The 18,371-nt window shown below is 51.3% G+C and overlaps 1 protein-coding gene across 1 annotated transcript in view; it reads left to right on the forward strand.

The window, feature by feature from the left end:
• The first annotated feature begins 2,615 nt into the window (after nt 1–2,615).
• Nucleotides 2,616–18,371, forward strand: part of IGDCC4 (immunoglobulin superfamily DCC subclass member 4) — a 37,743-nt gene continuing 21,987 nt past the window's right edge. The window contains exons 1-3 of the mRNA XM_042988615.1: nt 2,616–2,685; nt 11,639–11,983; nt 12,652–12,793. Coding sequence (XP_042844549.1) covers nt 2,616–2,685; nt 11,639–11,983; nt 12,652–12,793 — 557 coding nt within the window. The remainder of the gene's footprint in view (nt 2,686–11,638; nt 11,984–12,651; nt 12,794–18,371) is intronic.

Consider the following 18,371-nt stretch of genomic DNA (forward strand, 5'->3'; position numbering starts at 1 on the left):
TAGGGAGAGGGAGCACATTGTGAGGAAGGAGGGATGGGGAGGCAGAGTTCCACACTGAACTAGGTGGGCAAAGGTCTAGAGGCTGGAGGGAGGGAACTGGCCACCACAGCCCTTCTCATCACAGGAAGGACTTTGGCTTTTGCTCTGAGATGGAAGGTACTGGTGGGTTTTGAGCAGAGAAGTGACATGATCTTGTGCACACTGTAACAGGATGCCTTTTGCTGTATTGGGAAAAGACGGAAGAGGTACAAGGACAGAAAAAAGGAGACCTAAGGTGGGGTGACAATCCAGATGAGAGTTGATGGAGCTTGGATCCTGTGGTAGGGGAAGGATGGAGCTGCTAGGACCTCAGACAAGGAGACTGTGGGAGGCACAAGTTTGACAGGGAAGGTCAAGGCTCAGTCGTGCATGTTAAATTTAGATGCCTATTAGACATCCAATGGGAATATTGAGCAGGTGGCAGGATATGAGTCTGGAGTTCTAGGGAGAGGGTCCAGGCTGGAAGTATATATTCGGGCATCTTTAGCATAAAGATAGATGTCATTTAAGCTCTTATCCTCCCTGGCTGCCTGAAGCTTGGCCATCATCATGATTGACATGATAACTATCCAGACCAGGAATTTCAGCAGAAACAAATGGTCATCGATATTCTTCACGCTGGAAAGGCAGCAGTACCGTACAAAGACAGAAATTTGGGGAAAACTACCCAGAATGTATAAGACCACACCAGATGGCATCTTTGTATTTGCATTCAGAACCCATTTTGGCGGTGGCAAGACAACTGGCTTTGTCATGTTTTATGGTTCATTGGATGATGCAAAGAAAAAGGAACCCAAACATAGACTTGTAAGACATGGCCTGTAGAAGATAAAGACCTCAAGAACACACAAAAGGAATGCAAGAATGGAACGAAGAAAGTCAGGGGGACTGCAGATCCATGTTGGTACTGGTGAAAAGCGAGCTGGAGATTGGACAACAGAAGGAGTAAAGATTCTGCAGTGACTTTCTCTGTGGTGATGGTGCAGATTTTTCATGAAAGAATAAACTAAGAACTTAAAAAAAAAAAAAAAAGATGTCATTTAAAGCCTTGATGACCAGATGAGATCACTAAAAAAGAAAGCGGGAGTGCTCACGTAAGTCAAATGCTGCCGATGGGCCTGACAATAAATGAATACATGCCAGGGCCCGTTAGATCTGCAAAGTACAGGCCATAATTAAAGGTAACTTGCAACAAATGGGTAAGGCACCTAGCAGGTACAGAGATGAAATGGCTCTAAGTCATGGGAACACTGGACACCTAAGGAATGAAAAACCATGGCATCTTGGGGCGCCTTGGTGGCTCAGTCGGTTAAGGGTCTGACTCTTGATTTCAGCTGATTTCAGCTCAGGTCAGGATCACACTATTCATAAGATCAAGCCCCGCATCGGGTTCTATGCTGACGGAGCAGAGCCTGCTTGGGATTGTCTCTCTCTCTCTCTCTCTCTCTCCCTCTCTCTCTCTCACTGCCCCTCTCCCCACTCATGCTTGCTGCTCTCTCTTTCAAAATAAATAAATAAACTTAAAAAAAATCATGGCATCTTGGACTTGGAAGGGACCTTAAATAGGTCATTTAATCTGGACCCCTCCCCTACCCTAGCCCTGATAATTGAATCCCCGGCTTTGGAACAAGAAATATTTGTGGGATATTGAGGCAACCCGTGTGGCCAGGTCAGGGAAGGCACCATCGAAGAACGAGTAGAAAATGATGCTCCTGAGTCTGAAAGCTCCCTAGCCTCGTGTCCTTAGGCAAGTCACTTCACCTCCTCTATCTTCAGTTTCCCTGTTTGTAAAATGGGAGGAAAACCTTCTTGTCCCTCCCAGGGGTGTAGAGAGGTCTAAATGTGTGAGGGCTTGGGGTAGAGTATGCTCTGCCTAGCTTGATAATTGCAAGAGCAAGAGAAGGAGGCCAAGAGAAGTCTCCCGCTTGGAATGGCCATGCGAATGAGGACGAGGAGGGAACTGTCCTGTCCTCAGTGCATCTCCTGGTGCAGCCTGTGGAGAAGCTAACTAGGATTCAGGCCAGGATCTGGGCTGGAAATGGACTGGGCTCAGGTGGCAAGATGGGCCTGCGGGACGGACAGAGACCTTGACTCTGCCTCCACTGAGCCTGGAACCGAGTTGGAGGAGACCCTGAGGCAGCGGCAGGGAAAAGAAACGGAGACACCGAGGCAGAAAGAGACTCAGAGACAGGGAGACCAAGAGACAAACAGACCCAGAAACAAGCGGCCCAACTGGGGCCCAAGGCGACCCAGAGACCCCGGCAGAGCAGAGCCCCGCGCGGAGCAGGGTCACGGAGCGCGGGGCCGGGGTCCCCGGCGGGCCCTGCGGCCGCACTCGCCGGGCGCCCCCGCCCCGGCTGTTCGCCCAAGATGGCGATGGAGGGGCGGGCGAGGCGGCGGCAGCCCGGGCCCCCGCGCCGGCCCCCGCTCGGGCCCGGGCCCCCGAGGCCGCGCCCCCGCCCGCGGCGCCGCGCCTCCCCGGGCCACTGACGCCCGGCGCGCCCTCCCCCGGCGGCGGCGGCCGAGGCGCGGGGAGGCGGTGGCGGCGGCGGCGGCGGCGGCCCGAGCCGGGCCCCATGGCGCGGGGGGACGCTGGCCGCGGCGGCGGGCTCGTCGCGCTGACCTTCTGCCTGCTGGCCGCGCGCGGTAAGGGCGGGCGCCGCGGCAGTGGCGGGAGCGGCTGCGGCGTGTCGGTGCGCCCGCGCCCCGGGCTGCGCCTGGCCGTGGGGCTGGCGTGCGTCCCGGGTCCCGAGCGAGTGCGGGGCCGCAGGGCGCGGGCGGCCCGTCCCGGTGCCGGTGATGCCTGTGCTTGGGGGGCTGCGGGCTGCGGCCGGGGGGGCGTCTGCGGCACGGACTTGGCCGCAGGGGGTGTGTGTCCTTGCTTTGCGGAGTCTGGAGTGTGTGAGTGTGAGTGTGTGAGTGTGAGGGTGTGCGCGCGCGCGTTCAGAGGGTGGGGACGGGGGGCTTCTGCGGGCGTACGTGTCCGCAGTGCGTGTCACAGTCGCGGCGTGGCATCGCGGGGCCGCGGCTGCGGCGTTGGTGGCTTGCGCCGGGCGGGCTCTCCTTGCCCGCGCGTGTCGTGGGTTGAGAGTGTGTGAAAGAGGGGTGTTGGGGGGTGTGTATCTGCACCTCCATTTGTGTCCAGATTGTGTGTAATTGTGTTTACGGGGCTGAGCTAATATTTGGCCTTGGCTTTTGGGGAGTGTCCTTGCCCGTGGTCGGGGGGACAGGGCAGGCGATTCCGGACTGAGCGAGGACAGAGGTGATAAAACACTCAACTTTGCCCAGTGGGTGTGGTCCCTGGGGCTGGTTGGGGCGGTGTGTGTGTGGGGGGGACAGTTAGCTTTGCTCCCCCAACCCGTGGCTCGGAGTGGACGGGGGGAGGGGGGCAGGAAACCAGTTGCTTTCGTGGACTTGTCCAACACTCGCTCTCGTGATGGGACGCGTGTCACTCCTGCCCCACCCACCAGGGGCAGGTCAGGGAAGCGTTGACCAGGTCAACAAGGCCTCCTCCAGCTCCCCCCCACCCCACCACTTCTGTGCGGGGTGGGGGTGGGGTAAGGGTCAGAGTTGTCCACACTGGAGAAAGGGCTGGGGCTGGGGTGACGGAATCCCAGTGCTCTGTGCCTAGGGCTCCTTCTTCCACCCTAGTCCTCTTGCTTTCCGTGTTGTGTGCGTTTGGGGGACGGCCCAGGGGGAAGGTAGGTGGCAGAGCTGGGGAGGGGGATGGGCTGCCCGCTTTGTTCGCCTAGTTCTTGCCTTCCCTGGCGAGGGGGGAGCTGAGGATGTGTCCGGGGCGAGTCGGGGAGGGACTTAGAGGTGGGGGTGGGGAGGGGGATTTCTCTCCAGCTGCTTCGGCTTTCCAGAGAGACTCAGCCAGGCCACGTGGGAGGGAGGCTGGGACGGCGGAGGGAGGCAGGGACCGCGGAGGAACCTTGGTCTGGCCGGCCCCAGGCCCATCTCCAGGAAACCCAAACAGCGGGTGGGAAAGTGCCCGGAAAGGCTCGGACCCCTTCTCTCCCCACAAAGACACGCCCCTCTCCAGCCCTGGCTGGGAACCCGGGATTGTCAGGTGAAGGGGGCGGGGAAGTGCGGGAGAGGCCTCCGTGCTCCGGGAGCCCAGGGGATTAAGGAATAGTTGTGCCGACTCTCTTACGCTCTTCCAAGAGCTCCAGGAACCGGCTCTGGGTCACCCAGCAAAGCGGGATGAGGGCTGGGAGCTGCGCTCGATCGTTACGGTATATCTGTGGGGCCTCCTGCAAGGGGTTCAGTTTGCCTGGGAGACCTGGCCTCTCCCTGCTCTTGAGTGCACAAGGCTGGGGCAGGGCCCGAGCTGGGGCTCCCTTGGCAGCAGTGTGCATGGCCAAAACAACGAGGCTACTGGCCCTCAGTCCCAAACCCTTTGAGTGCGCAGAGCTTAACAGGCCTAGGGACACTCCTGTAGGGTTCTGACTAGCCACCCTGATCTGGACCGAGGTCATTCATTCATTCATTCATTCTACAAATATTTACTGAGCACCCTTTTTGACTAGCATGTGCTTGGTGCCTAGCATATAGGAAATAAAGGAGGCAGACCTGGTCCCTGGTGCAGAGCTTGCTGTCTGGTGGAGGGAGACTGACATGACGGGTAGTCTGGAAAGGTCAGTAAAGCTTCCTCCAGGAAGTGATGAATAATAGAGCTCCATGCAGAGGGTCAGTTAGCCCTGTAAAAGGAGAGTGATGATGGGCAAAGTTTTCCAGAGTGAACTGCCCATGTAAGTGCTCAGAGTGACTTCGTTTAGAACACTGAATGAAGCTAAGCCTGGCAGGAGAGGAGAGCACAGGGATGAGAATGGGGCAGGATGGAGTGGGATGGGGGGAGGGGGGGTTGGTACCACAAGTGTCAAGAGAGAAGACTGAAGATGGGGGCTGGGCCCAGCTCCTGAAGGACTTTATAAGTCCCACCAAGGTTTCTGGCCTGAGAGCCTGCCTGAGCCCTTGGCAAGTTTTAAAATCAGCTATGCATCAGCTCCTGCAGCCAGTGTGGAGAATCGGTCGGTTGGGCGGGACTGGAAGCAGGAAGCTCCAGCTTCTTGGGAGGCTGTTGTAGTAATCCAGAAGAGAGGATGGAGGCAACCGGCGTAGTGGCAGTTGGTGTGGCCAGGCTTCTAGAGATATTTAGAAAGGAGAATTAGTAGGATCTGAAGATAGATTGAGTTTGCAGGGGGTGAGGGAGAGGGAAGTAAAAAAATAATAGATGCTTCAGCAACCTCAACATGGCAGAGCGAAGGGGCTGGTGTCCCCCAACACGGCTCCAGTCAAGGATTGGAACTGGGGAGACTTATAGGAATGGGGCTTCTGTCTGGGGGTGGTGGGAGAATGCTGAGTGCAAGAAGTGGGGCTCTCCCTTCCACCCAATCAAAATTTGGGGAGTGGGGATGCCACAGGTCAGTAATAAGAAGGCTCCAGGAACCTGAGAGCTGCTTTCTCTGCCCCATCTCTTTCTCAGCCCGGAGACACCGAGGTCCACCTCCCTTCCATTGGGGTGGCCCTCTCTGACCCCATATCGAGGTTAGGAACGAGGTCAAACAAGTTCCTCTTAATAGTGAGTTTTCTCCAGAATTTCTCCATACCTTCATCGGTCCTTTATGAACTTTCAGGGTCCAATTCATCATACATTATGTGTAAAATAGCAGTTCCTTTCTTTTCTTCTAAAGGTACCTCTTTCATGTTAAGCTATCTCACAAGTAGAGTAAATGGCAGCACTGAAGGGAATTTAGAAGTAATTTTAGCACGAACCCATTTTCCAGACGAGAAAGCCGAGTGACTTCCCAAAGCTGCATGGATAGGGACTGAGCTGGGGCTGGAACTAGTCTCCTGGCTCTTGGAGCCACATTTTCCCTGGGTTTGGTACACACATACCCAAGTTCAGTTTCTCTGCACCCCCTCCCCCTCACATGAGAAGTTACCCACTTTGGGCTTGACCTCCCTCAGTTGGTGTGTCTGAGTCTGGGCTCTGGAATTCACCCTTCTCCATTCATCCCTACCCGCTGCCTCCTGTTTGGCCTCCACTGTTTCTGAGGTACAGCAACCAGACTTGACACAGAATTCCAGATGCAGAACAGATGTCATTGCCAGGTGGGCTTTGGGGCTCCCAGCCCCCTGGAGTGTGCGGAGAGGGGAGGAGTAAGAGCAGCTCTGATGGGGGAGGAAGCCAGCCCTAGCCTGGTTGGAGGAGGGTGATGGGAGCTGGGGTTGGGAGGAAAATCAAAGAGCTAATGTTCTGGCCCTGACATGCAGAGAAATAGAATCGAGCTGGGCTGTTGGCTACCTCACTGCTGAGGCTGACGCTGAGGCATCCTCTGGATTTGAGGCGCTTTGGAGTCATTGAGGTCAGGGAAGCAGAGGCTCAGTAAGCTCTCTTTCAGGTGCAGACCTGAGTATGTAAGGTGGTGCAGTGCCAAGACTTCTGGATGGTTCCCATAAGAGACTTACTAGCTTGTCGCATAGTCTGGAGGAGAGAGTTCCAGCAAGTGATCAGAGCATACAGGGAGAGAAAGGCGGGCACAGGAGAAATATTTTTAATCATATGAGCCATACAGCAGGAGAACTGGTAAGGTAGTGAGCTCCCCAGTGATTGTAATGTTTAAGTACAGAGTTTCTTTCAGTGTGAGTTTGCTTTTCTGTCTCTGTGCTTTCTAAGCATTTTGTTAAGTGTCTACTAGATGCCACATAGGCAGTTTTCCACATACATCATTCACGTCATGTCCAGACTTTAAAGGAGTTCCTATAATTTTTACAGATAAGGAAAGTGAAGCTTAGAAAAGCATGATGGGGCTGTGTCTCCACATGTCCCCTTGTCTGTTCAAGGAATATTTATTGAGCACCTAGTATGTACCAGGCACTGTTTCAGGTACCAGGGATCTAGAAAGCTACCGAGGACATGATTCTGAGCTTGTTGCCTCGTTGGGGAGAAAGAAAGTAAAAACTCTAGAGTGATAACTGCAATGACCAAGGTGCTCAGGATCCTATGGGGCAGAAAAGAGGCAACAACATCAGAACCAGGGATAGCATGGCTGTCGTAAGGAGAGGGAGCAGCAGGAACAACATATGGAATAGCAGTGTGCTTTCAGAGAGCTGAAAGCGGTTTGATGGGGATAGAGGGTCACAGGGAATGGGAGGGAGGCAGGAGCTGACTGTGGCTTTACTGTCAGGTCCACTGAGGCAGGGCCCCTCAGGATCACAGATGAAGGGAACTGTGTGCCCATCCTTGTGTCCCAGGCCACTGTCCCAAGCTCTCCTTTCAGCTGTTGGTGGGAGGGGTTTAGTGTGTTTGTAAGGGAAGCCACCAAGGTTGGGGGGGTGGGGGGTGGGGAAGGAAGTTTCTGGAAGACACTGACTTGGGTCTCCTAGGAAAAGACATAACAGCATCATGGAGAACCAGCCCCACACTGAACACAAGATGTAAATCTGTTGGGCCCCGAAATTCAAAAGTGACAAGGCATTGATGTTTGTGGCAAGTTCTTGGCTTCATGGAGGAGACATCTAGGCTTGGTTTCCCTCCCCCACCCTCTGGCCCCTTTCCTGAGAGTTCACGGGGAAATGGAACCCTGGCTCACACCTGGCCCCCACTAACCGCACAAAACAGCATCGAGCTGGCTCTGAGACTCGGAAGCGAATCTCCTTTCTGTCTGGGTTCTAATTGGCCTCACAAAATCTAATTTATTCTGCAAGTGGGTAAAATAACCTGTTAGAAGAAGGAGATCGAGAGATGACCTCAGGGTTCCCAAGCATAGGAGCTCCGTGTCTCTGGTAGGGTCTCACCAAGGAAGCTGAGGAGAAGGAATTGTGGCAGAGGAGCCCCCATCGAGGCACAAAGCTGGTGGGCAGCAAGCGTCCACTGTGTCTGCCCCAGTCCTGAAAGGGATAGCTGAGAAAGACTCATGGGAAGGGCTTTGGGGGTCAGCCATGACAGTGGCTGGGGGTGGCAGGAAAGGGGTGGCCAAGAAGCCACCGGACAAACAAGGTCCACTCCTCAGAGAGTCGCTTTTATGAAGCGATTTGGTGGTGTAGGGACCAAGTTTATGTGAAAAGAAGCATTGCTACGTAATGGAGCACAATGCAAAATTCGCCACAGGTTTAAAAATCAAAACATTTGGGGGCAGTCAGCAAGCCTCCTGAGCGTGCTGTCCTCTGCTTCTGGCAGAATTTTGGCGAACATGAGAAAAGTGGAGACTCTTCCTTTTCAGGCTGGGGAAACTGAGGCTGGAAGGAGTAAAAGTAGTGGGCCCAAGGTCATGTAACAAATGACCCAGGACCTTGACTCCAGGCCAAGGCTTGTCCCCACCCCCCCTCCCCACCCAACACCCTGGTGTCCGTCTAGGCAAGAGGAAGGATGGGTAAGGGACCCGCAAGCGGCTATGTGATATAAAACATAAAAAGCTTCTGTCCGAGGAGGCAGGGCCAGCTTCATGCATGGCTGGCGCCTGAGCTGAACCCCTGGGGATGCATGTCCTGGGCACAGAAATTGGGTTGGGCACTGAGGCAGAGAGAACCCTCATATTCAAAGGCAACTGTCTCTTCAGTGCTGGGTTCATCCCCCAAAGGTCAAAGGACATTTCCCCTACTGTCTTCCGGAGAGATGAGACACCCCATCCCCTCCACCTTTCTGGGCCTCAGCTTCCCCACTTATAAAATGAGGCATCTCAAGCTTCAAAGACATTTCCACCAACCTGGGCCAGGGTGGGCTGGTTCCCTCCCCATCTACATCCCTGTTGGTTTCCCTGTTCTACCTTGCTGGGTGCTTGGCTCCTCAGAGGTGGCGAAGCCAGACATCTGCTGATCCATGAATATTCAGGAAGGGAATCGGAGCCTCCTCTGGGCTCCCCAGCCAGCCACCGGCCTCTCTGGCTGCCGTCCTGCCCGCCAGAGCCCAGGCTGCTGACATACCCAGCAGCTGCTCAGGCCCCAACTGTTCACATTGTTTGTTCAGCGCGGCAGGGGATTTTCCAGGCCCCGGACGTGCTTTGGGGGGCGGGGAGGCTGCCGCAGGGCTCAGGGATTCGTGTCATGTGGGGCTTTTCTCCCTTGAAACTCAAACTGACTGCTCAGCGGCTGGAACCCGGCAATTGGAAGCCACTGGGCTGAGAGCCCGGGCTTGTCTTCCCCCTACCCTATGTTTGAATCATAGAATCTAGGGCTTTAGAGGTAGAAGGGACTGGCTGTTAAGAACTGTAATTAACATTTGTGCAGTTTTTTTTTTTTTAAAGTAACATCTTTCATTAAAAAAAAAAAAAAAAAAAACCACGCAAACATTTGTACAGTTTATAAAGAGCCTGTAAAGAATGAGCTCCCATTCCTTGATTGATGCGCCGACACCCATCATCTTGTTTACTCCTCACAGACTTGGTCATATGGGCTTCATTTTACAGATCTGGAAACTAAGGCCCAGAGAGGTTAAGGGGCTTGTCACACAGCTGGTAGGCGGAGCAGCAAGACTGAAAACTACATCTTTGGCCCCAAGGTCAAATGCTCTTTCCACCACAGCAAATAGCCCAAAGTGATGTGAAGGCCAGCCTGGTTTCTCCAGTCTGGATGGAAACCGGGTGAGGACAAGGGCTGCCTGTCCCTGCACTCACTAGTGATGCTGAGGCTGGTTGTGCGATTGGAGGTGCCAGCAGAGCCTTTCTGATGAATTAAGAAAGGCAGAGACCCGGGGCGGCTCCCTCTCTCTCTGCCCCTCCCCCACTCATGCTCTGTCTGTCTCTCTTGCTCTCAAAAAATGAATAAACATTTAAAAAATTAAAAAAAAAAAAAAAAAAAAAGGCAGAGGCCCTGTTCAGGCCCCATTGGTGTCAGAGCCCTGGCTTCTGCCCTGGCTTCCTTACTCAGCCAGTTGGGACTTGTCTTTGCCCCTCAGTCTTATTTTGCTCTAGGAGTGATGGGAAGAGAGCCTGGAGACAGACAGGGGTTCTAAGTATGGACATCTATATGTCCAGGTTATGACAAGTATGGCAGAAACTGGGGCACATATGTTCAGGTGTGGAAGGTTGTGTCTACGGTCTGTATGTGTGCCCAAATGGTGTTCTATATGTTCGGGAATAGGTTTATCCACGTATGACTCTTCACTGAATAATCCTAAAGTCTTAGAATCTCAGACATCACCTGCTAGCTACGTTTGAGTAAATTAAAATCCAGAAGAAGTGACTGGCCCGAGGCCACACAGCTAGACTGTGACAGACCCAGGTCTAGAACTTGAGGGTTGCCTGATTCCCAAGCCATTTGGCTTTCTGCATGCCCTCATGTGGCTATCAGCCCAGACCTGCTCTGTACTAAGTATGTGCCATTGTACTCATCTTTGTCCTCGGTCCATTCTCAGATGTGCCGTTGTGCCTGTAAGCAAAGTGTCAGGCCTGAGGATAAGAAGGGACCTTGGGTCATTGAGCTTGTATGGGACAGGGAGGTAGCAGGTCGACCTTCTGGTCAACACAACTGGGAAAACCAAGCATTTCTCTATGAATAACTATTACTGGGCCTTGTTGAAATGGTAGTTAAGATGATAAACATTGGCCTTTGTGTATTTTTGCCTTGACCCTGGGATGACATTCCCCTCCCCCAATTCCCCCCTAGTCCTCCCTTTGTGGCAGGGGCCGTGTTGGAGCTACAGGCTCTTCTGGGGCTCCTGGGGATGGGCTCTGGCTTGCTGCATGACCAAGGGGAACTGAGCTGTAGGGAGGAGTGCTTAGCCTCTCCTGTCACTGGGACAGAAGTGGGTTGGGTGATAGTGGTCAAGATGATCTGTAAGGTTCCAGGGAGGAGTGACATTTCCGAGGGCCAGTTCTGTGCCAGGCCAGGCACTGTGTTCCTTTTCCACACCTTGTCGCACTTAATGCTCCCAACAGCCCTATGAGGAAGGGGTTACTGTGTACTTTTTTTATTGAGATGAAATCCACATAGCACAGATTTCACCGTCTAGAGTGTACAAGTCAGTGGTCTTTCTGATGTTCACAGGTTTGCACGACCATCACCACTGGCTAATACCAGAACATTCTCATCACCCAAAAAAAGAAACATCATATCCTTTTGCCATGGTTCCTCATTCTTCCCTCTCCTTAGCCCCCGGCAGCCATTCATCTACTTTCTGTCTTTGTGGATTTGCCCATTCTGGACATTTCCTAGAAATGAGATTGTATAATATGTAGCATTTTTGCGACTGGCTTCTTTCACTTAGCAGAAAGTTTTTAAAGTTCATCCAGGTAGCAGATAGCGGTATTTTCATTTCTTTTGATGGCTGAGGAATATATTTAGCCACTCATCAGGTGCTGGGCATTTGGGTTGTTTCTCCTTTTCACCTATTATGAAGAATGTTGCTGTGAACTGTGTTTTTTGGCTGATGAAGAAATTGAGCAGCCAGGGAAGGTGGGCGTGGAGAAGGGCGGCAGACTGCCCAAGATCACAGGTGATGGGGCGGAGCCAAGGATCTGGATGCAGATCTCTCTATGGGACCTCTTCTTCCACGAGCTGCCCCAGCCAGCCCCTGGGCAGGTGACCGAGGATCTGGAGGCTGTGGAATGCGGGAGGACCCACACTAACAGCCCTGGTCCTTGCCCTCTCTGTGCAGGTGAACTGCCGTGGCCCCCAGAGACAACAGTGGAGCTGAGTTGTGGGGCAGGGCCACTGCAAGTGATCCTGGGCCCAGAGCAAGCTGCAGTACTGGACTGCGGTCTGGGGGCTTCTGGACCCCCCAGCAGCATCACGTGGAGCAAGGATGGAGGCTCTCTGCCTGAGCACGACCACCTGCGCCTGCTACCAAATGGCTCCTTATGGCTGTCTCAGCCGCTAGCACCTGATAGCAGTGACGAGGCGAGCCCTGGGAACTCAGAGCTCATTGAGGGCAACTATTCCTGCCTGGCCCATGGTCCCCTTGGAGCGGTGGCCAGCCAGGCCGCAGTGGTCAAGCTCGCCAGTAAGTGCCTGCAACCGGGGGCTGAACTGAGACCCGGGAGGCCTGGGGTGCGGGCAGTGTGGCCCAAATTAGCTCCTTGCACAAAGGCCTATCTCTTGAGCTCACTCCACTTTCCCTCTGCTCAGTAGGTCCTTTCCTGGTGTGGCTGCCTTTCCCCCCGCCTCACCCCTTTCCTTCCTCCTCCTTTTCTTTCCCTTTGAGTTTGAGAGTCTAGAGTTGTGCTCTCCTCCAGGAAGCCCTTCAGAAAGGCTTGTAAGAGTGGGGGGCACTGGAGCAGGTGGAGTACCTGGACAAGCCCCATCATCCAGCCCGGGTGGGGGGCGGTTCTCAAGAGACACAAGATCACCGTGAAGAAATTTTAGGCCAGAAGAAATGTGCATCTTACTGCAGTCTGGCCATGATGGTGATGTTAGGGGTTGGGGGGCAGTGCTTTGCGCTTCATTCTGACATGGCATCTGACCAGTAGTCTCCACTTCTTACCCCCCCGGCTGCCTCTTCAACTGTGTCTCTGTTGGCTGGCATTTGCTCTGCTTGTGTTTCTGTCACCTTGTACTTCTCTGTCTCTGTGTGTGCATGTGCGTGCCTGTGTGTGTTTCACTTTCTGTGCCCCCTGTCTTTTCTGGGCTCCTCTCCCGTCTCTGCCCACGCGTCTCTGTCCTCACCCCCAGCACTCGCAGGCTTCTCTCTGCACCCGGAGTCTCAGGTGGTGGAGGAGAACGGGACTGCTCGGTTTGAATGCCACATTGAAGGGCTGCCAGCACCTGTCATTACTTGGGAGAAGGACCAAGTGCCGGTGCCCGAGGAGCCTCGGTGAGTGTCCTATAGGGGAGTGGGCGGTGGGTAGGCCAGAGAGGGCTCTGGGATGTGCTCAGGAACTGGGATTCTTACAGCCACAGTGGCTCCATTTGCCTAAACTGGTTTAGGGGCCAACCACTGCCTGACTCTCAGCTCACATCCGGTCCCCGAGAGAAGTTGGGCAGAGTTTTTACTCCTTGCAAAGAATGCCACCCACTAAGCTATGGAGCTTGGGTATGGCGTAGTGATAGAGCCCTTCAGAGCATATCTAGCCCAAGCACTTGCCTTACTGAAGAGGAGATTGAGGGCCACAGAGGAGCAGAGGCTGGTCCTAAGACTTGATCCCTACTGTGGCCTCCTGGCTAGGCCCAGATGTACATGCAGCACGAGCAAAGAGCACGAGGCTCATTTGCTTCTGTGGACTCTGAGTTGGTCTCATGACACGGTTGTCACCCCATGGATTCTTACATCTTTGGAAATGCAGCTCCAAGACCTTTCCCAGTCACCCTACGGTCCTCTGCCTACATCTCTCTGGCTGTAGTTACCAGCTCACTTTCTCCTTCTCTCCTGGTGGAGGTGGGGCTCCTTGGCCTCAGAAACACTGGTTTCCAGGTCTCTCTGCCCTGGGACTAATCTGTCTTGAGTGTTGAGTTGTCCCAGCTGCTCTGACTTTTGTTCACATCTAGGTAAGGGGTACAGGTATAGGAGAAACTTCCATTTGGTAGAAGGGCCACAGGGCATATTCCTGCAACAGAAGTGAGGGAGGAAGAAGGGCAGGAGGTCAAGCTGCTGATTCAGGTGGTTGCTTAGCCTGATCCTCCTCACAGAGGCCCTTCACACTCAGCTTCATTCTCCCCACCGATGAAACTAAAAAAATAAATAAATGAAAGAGTTAGATTAGATCATCGTTCTTTGTAAAACAATAGTCACTAAAGGTGCTTCTCGAACAAAAGTACTCCGTGGTCAAATAAGGCTGGGAAAACTACCTACAAATCCCCTTCTTGGAGCTGGCAAGGCTCTGACAAGTCCTGTATGGAAAATCCGTTAAACTTGTTGAACCAAGCACTTCATAGTCTCATCTGCCCACAGCCCCTCTTGCAGCAACCCTGTTAACATCCCATGAATGAGCATTCTAGGGAGTGACCTTGGAAATGCTGACCTGGCCTTTCTAGGGCTGACGTTTTAACTTCTGTGGCTTCCAAAATGTGGGCCTCTTGCTGCTGTGGGTCGGTGCTTCCTGAGAGTTGCTGGGCAAGAACCAAGTGAGGGCCTACTCTTTTTTTTTTTTTTTTAAATTTTTTTTTTTTAACGTTTATTTATTTTTGAGACAGAGCATGAACAGGGGAGGGGCAGAGAGAGAGGGAGACACAGAATCGGAAACAGGCTCCAGGCTCTGAGCTGTCAGCACAGAGCCCGACGCGGGGCTCGAACTCACGGACCGTGAGATCATGACCTGAGCTGAGGTCGGACGCTTAACCGACCAAGCCACCCAGGCGCTCCGTGAGGGCCTACTCTTGACAGCCACCAGAGAGTAGGAGAGAGCAGAGAAGTCTCCCCCTGTCAAAAGGCACAACAGGTCCCCATTTAATGAGGGCTGTGTTTTCTCACTTAATTCTTCCCATCATCCTTCAAGGTAGATGTTTCTTATTTTCCATATTTTCCTCTACTTACTTTTAGTTTATATTCCTAGAAGATGCGTTTTTCATGTTCATGTAAGCAAAAAAGAAGAAACCCTTATCATCCATAGAAAGCCTCTGTTAGTTTCGATGTCTGTCCTCTGGAATTTTCCCCTATATGTTTAGAAATACCCTCTTTTAAAATGTGGATTATACTGTACATACTGGGGTTTTTTGTTTGTTTGTTTTAAGTAAACTCTATACCCAACGTGGGGTTCAAACTCACAACCCCAAGATCAAGAGCTGTGTGCTCTACCTACTGACCCAGCCAGGCCCCCCCCATACTGGATTTTTTGCTCAATCACCTTTTTTTCCAAAACAAAAATAGAATTATAGCGCAACTTTTACTTTTTTTAAATTTAGCACATCACGAACATCCTCCCAGGTCTATACATATGGCTACAGCAGATAGTATTATTTGGATCGTTAAACAAGAGACCTAAGGATCAGAGGCAGAAGTAACTTGGCCCAGGGGCACCTGGGTGGCTCATTCGGTTAAGCGTCCAACTTTGGCTCAGGTCATGATCTCGTGGCTCGTGAGTTTAAGCCCCGCGTCAGGCTCTGTGCTGACAGCTCGGAGCCTGGAGCCTGCTTTGGATTCTGTGTCTCCCTCACTCTCTCTTACCCTCCCCTGCTTTTGCTCTCTCTCTCAAAAATAAATAAACATTTAAAAAAAAGAAGAAGTAACTTGGCCCAGGTCACACAGCTAGTACACAGAGTGTGGGATGCTAGAGACTTGGCATGAATGACACACAAGCCGCCTGTGATTTGGTGGTTGGGGTGGGGAGGCTGCGGGGTCTGAAGAAGTTCATGCTACAGATGGGCTTAAAGGTCAGGTGGTCCAACTGTGGCTCCGAGCAGAGAAGTTACTCTCCCAAAGTTTCTCAGCAAATAGTAGGGCTCCCTTGCCTCCCAGCATCTAGTCCGGGCATCACCCTATGAAGCCGCAGGCCTCTTCTAGGAGTATGGAGCTGCCAGTTCCTGGGCCCTGGGAGTGTTTGCCCCCAAGTTCTCTGAAAAGTGATCCTCATCTATAAATAAGCCAGGCTCACATGTCCCAGCACATTGTGTAGGGGGAATAAAGAAATGTCTAAAACAGCAACTTGATTGTGCCCAAGGTATGTATTTTTACACATGCCCAGATATAGCACATGTACAAATATGCTATTCATAAACTCAGCCCAGGGTGTGAAGGAGCCCGTATGCCTCGGTGTAGGGTGTGCGCGTGTGCAGTTAATCAACACACTCTGTCAAGGTATGTGTACATATGTTTGGAACTGATGGCGAAGACTAGACCCTGAGGCAGTTCCCTGGTACTTATACTAATTTCTAACAATAGGGGATCATTTTCCTTCCACGGCAACCAGTAATCAATGAGAGCAATGTTTCCCAAATCCCAGGCTTTCACAAACCCCCCTTATAATTTTGGCCATCCCTAAACCATTTATTCAATCGCGTACTCAATACATGTCTTTAAACCAACCCTCTTTTGTAACTTTAACACGAATTGAAAAGGAGCATTATTTCCCCACAGTAAAAAGGAAAACCAGCAACACTTGACATAAATAGAAGGTAGCCATAAAAATAAATACATAACCACTGGAATAAAAAATGTGTGTCTGTGTCTGGAGCCACATGAAATAATTTTGTTATCACCATTCACACTTGAAAAACGTGGCACCGCCTGGTTAAGCATCCGATTTCAGCTCAGGTCATGATCTTGAAGTTCACAAGTTCAAGCCCCATGTCGGGCTCTGTGCTGAGAGCTCAGAGCCTGGAGCCTGCTTCAGATTCTGTGTGTGTGTGTGTGTGTGTGTGTGTGTGTGTGTGTGTGTCTGCCCCTCCTCTGCTCACACTCTGTCTCTCTTTCAAAAATAAACATTTAAATACACAAATAAATAAATAAAACATGACACTAATGGACCTCAATACCTTAGGATCCCTAGTCTGGTCTCCTGCCCTACCCATCTCCCAGTGCCCAGGGTGTCTGTCAACCTCAAGTGACCCTTGGCCAATGTCCTTTTTCTCTAGGTGGATCTCTGAAGGGCTCAGGGTCGGGGCTCCTTGGCCCTTATGAAATTCAGAGCAGCTATGTCATTTCTACTATGTTCTTTTTGTTGTTGTTAAGTAATCTCTACACCCAACGTGGGGCTCCAACTCATGACCCGGAGATCAAGAGTCCCATGCTCTACCGACTAAGCCACCCAGGTGTCCCTCTACTGTATTTTTAAATCCCTGGTTCCAAGTAGCCTTTCGGAGGTGGGGCAGCAGGCTTAAGCTCAGGCTTGGAAAGACAATGATCCTTTCCTTTTGGAGAGAGGTTGCTTTTCATTCTGTAAGTAGCTATTTTTATTTGAAATTTGAATTGATTTTAAAATAATAAAACATAAAGGGACACCTGGGTGGCTCAAGCAGTTAAGCGTCTGATTTCGGCACAAGTCATGATCTCACAGTTTGTGAGTTCTAGCACCACATCGGACTTGGCTGTCAGCGCGGAGCCTGCTTTGGATCCTCTGTCCCCCTCTCTCTCTGCCCCTCCCCCACTGTTCTCTTTCTCTCTCTCTCTCTGTCTCTCAAAATAAATAAATAAACTTAAAAAAATAAAATGAAATAATAAAACATACCAATTTAATGGAAAAAAGTCATCCACCAACTGAACACAGACAGTTGTTACTATTGTGATTATTCCCTCCCGGTCTTTCAAAATATGGGTATAGTTTCTATCATTGTAAGTATGTATTTAGAATTTGTGATTCAATAGATAATATTTTTAATGTGAGATGATAACACATTAGGGTCAGGGTTGGGAAGGAGGCAGGACAGAATTATTTAACCCATTTTTCAGATGAGAAAGCTGAGGCCCAGACATATGATATCACTTGGTAAAGTCACATATGCTGGAACGAGTTCTCCCCACTATGTCACAGCTGCTTCTATGTTAGAGCTTGGAGTTTTGAAACAAAGTGTACAAGGGCACATGTTTTTCCCAATTGAAATTTTTAAAAGTTTTATATTTCCAAACTAATAAATATTCAAAATTTTCATTTTTTAATTTTTTTAATGTTTATTTATTTTAGAGAGAGAGACAGAGACAGACAGAACGTGAGCAGGGAAGGGGCAGAGAGAGAGGGAGACAGAATCCGGAGCAGTCTCCAGGCTCTCAGCTGTCAGCACAGAGCCCAACGTGGGGCTTGAACTCACAAACCTTGAGATCATGACCTGAGCCTAAGTCAGATGTGTAACTGACTGAGCTACTCAGGCGCACCCCCCAAATTTTTTTTTAAAACACAACAAATAAGAATTTCCAGTAATCACACTGCCAGAGAAAAATCTCCTTGAATGATGTTAAGCTTCACCATCCTTGACTTTTTCTGAGCATATCCTAACATATCATTTATCTGTTTTCCAAAAATAGAACTGCTTCCTAAAAACACTGTTTTGTGACTTTTTCCCCCACTAACCAAAATATCTTGCATATACTTCCAAGGACAGAAAAAGATTTTAACAAAACAGAAAAGATTTTAGATGAACACAAAAGTGGTTCCATCCAGCTTTTGCTGGCTGCAGTGACAGCACCACATGTGAGGAAAGATATCCCTTCTTCCCTTCCTTCCTTCCTTCCTTCCTTCCTTCCTTCCTTCCTTCCTTCCTTCCTTCCTTCCTTCCTTCTTCCTTCGTTCCCATACATAAATAAGGAAATGTTACTTGTCCAAGGAGGTATTGGCTCTTGGGTACATGAAGCACAATTTCCGTGGAAAGCCTTGGAAACTTTGGGGTTAGGAAACGTGAACTGGTCTGGCAGAAACCCTGCAGGCAAGTTCAGCTAGCTAGAGTGAAGGAAGAGGAAGGATCTTGGAGGCAGAGTATATTAAGTGGAGGAAACCTGGACGGGGATAGAGGTCTTGTTTCCCATGGGT

Source organism: Panthera tigris, chromosome B3 (genome assembly GCF_018350195.1).
Source record: "Panthera tigris isolate Pti1 chromosome B3, P.tigris_Pti1_mat1.1, whole genome shotgun sequence".
NCBI classification, from domain to species: domain Eukaryota; kingdom Metazoa; phylum Chordata; class Mammalia; order Carnivora; family Felidae; genus Panthera; species Panthera tigris.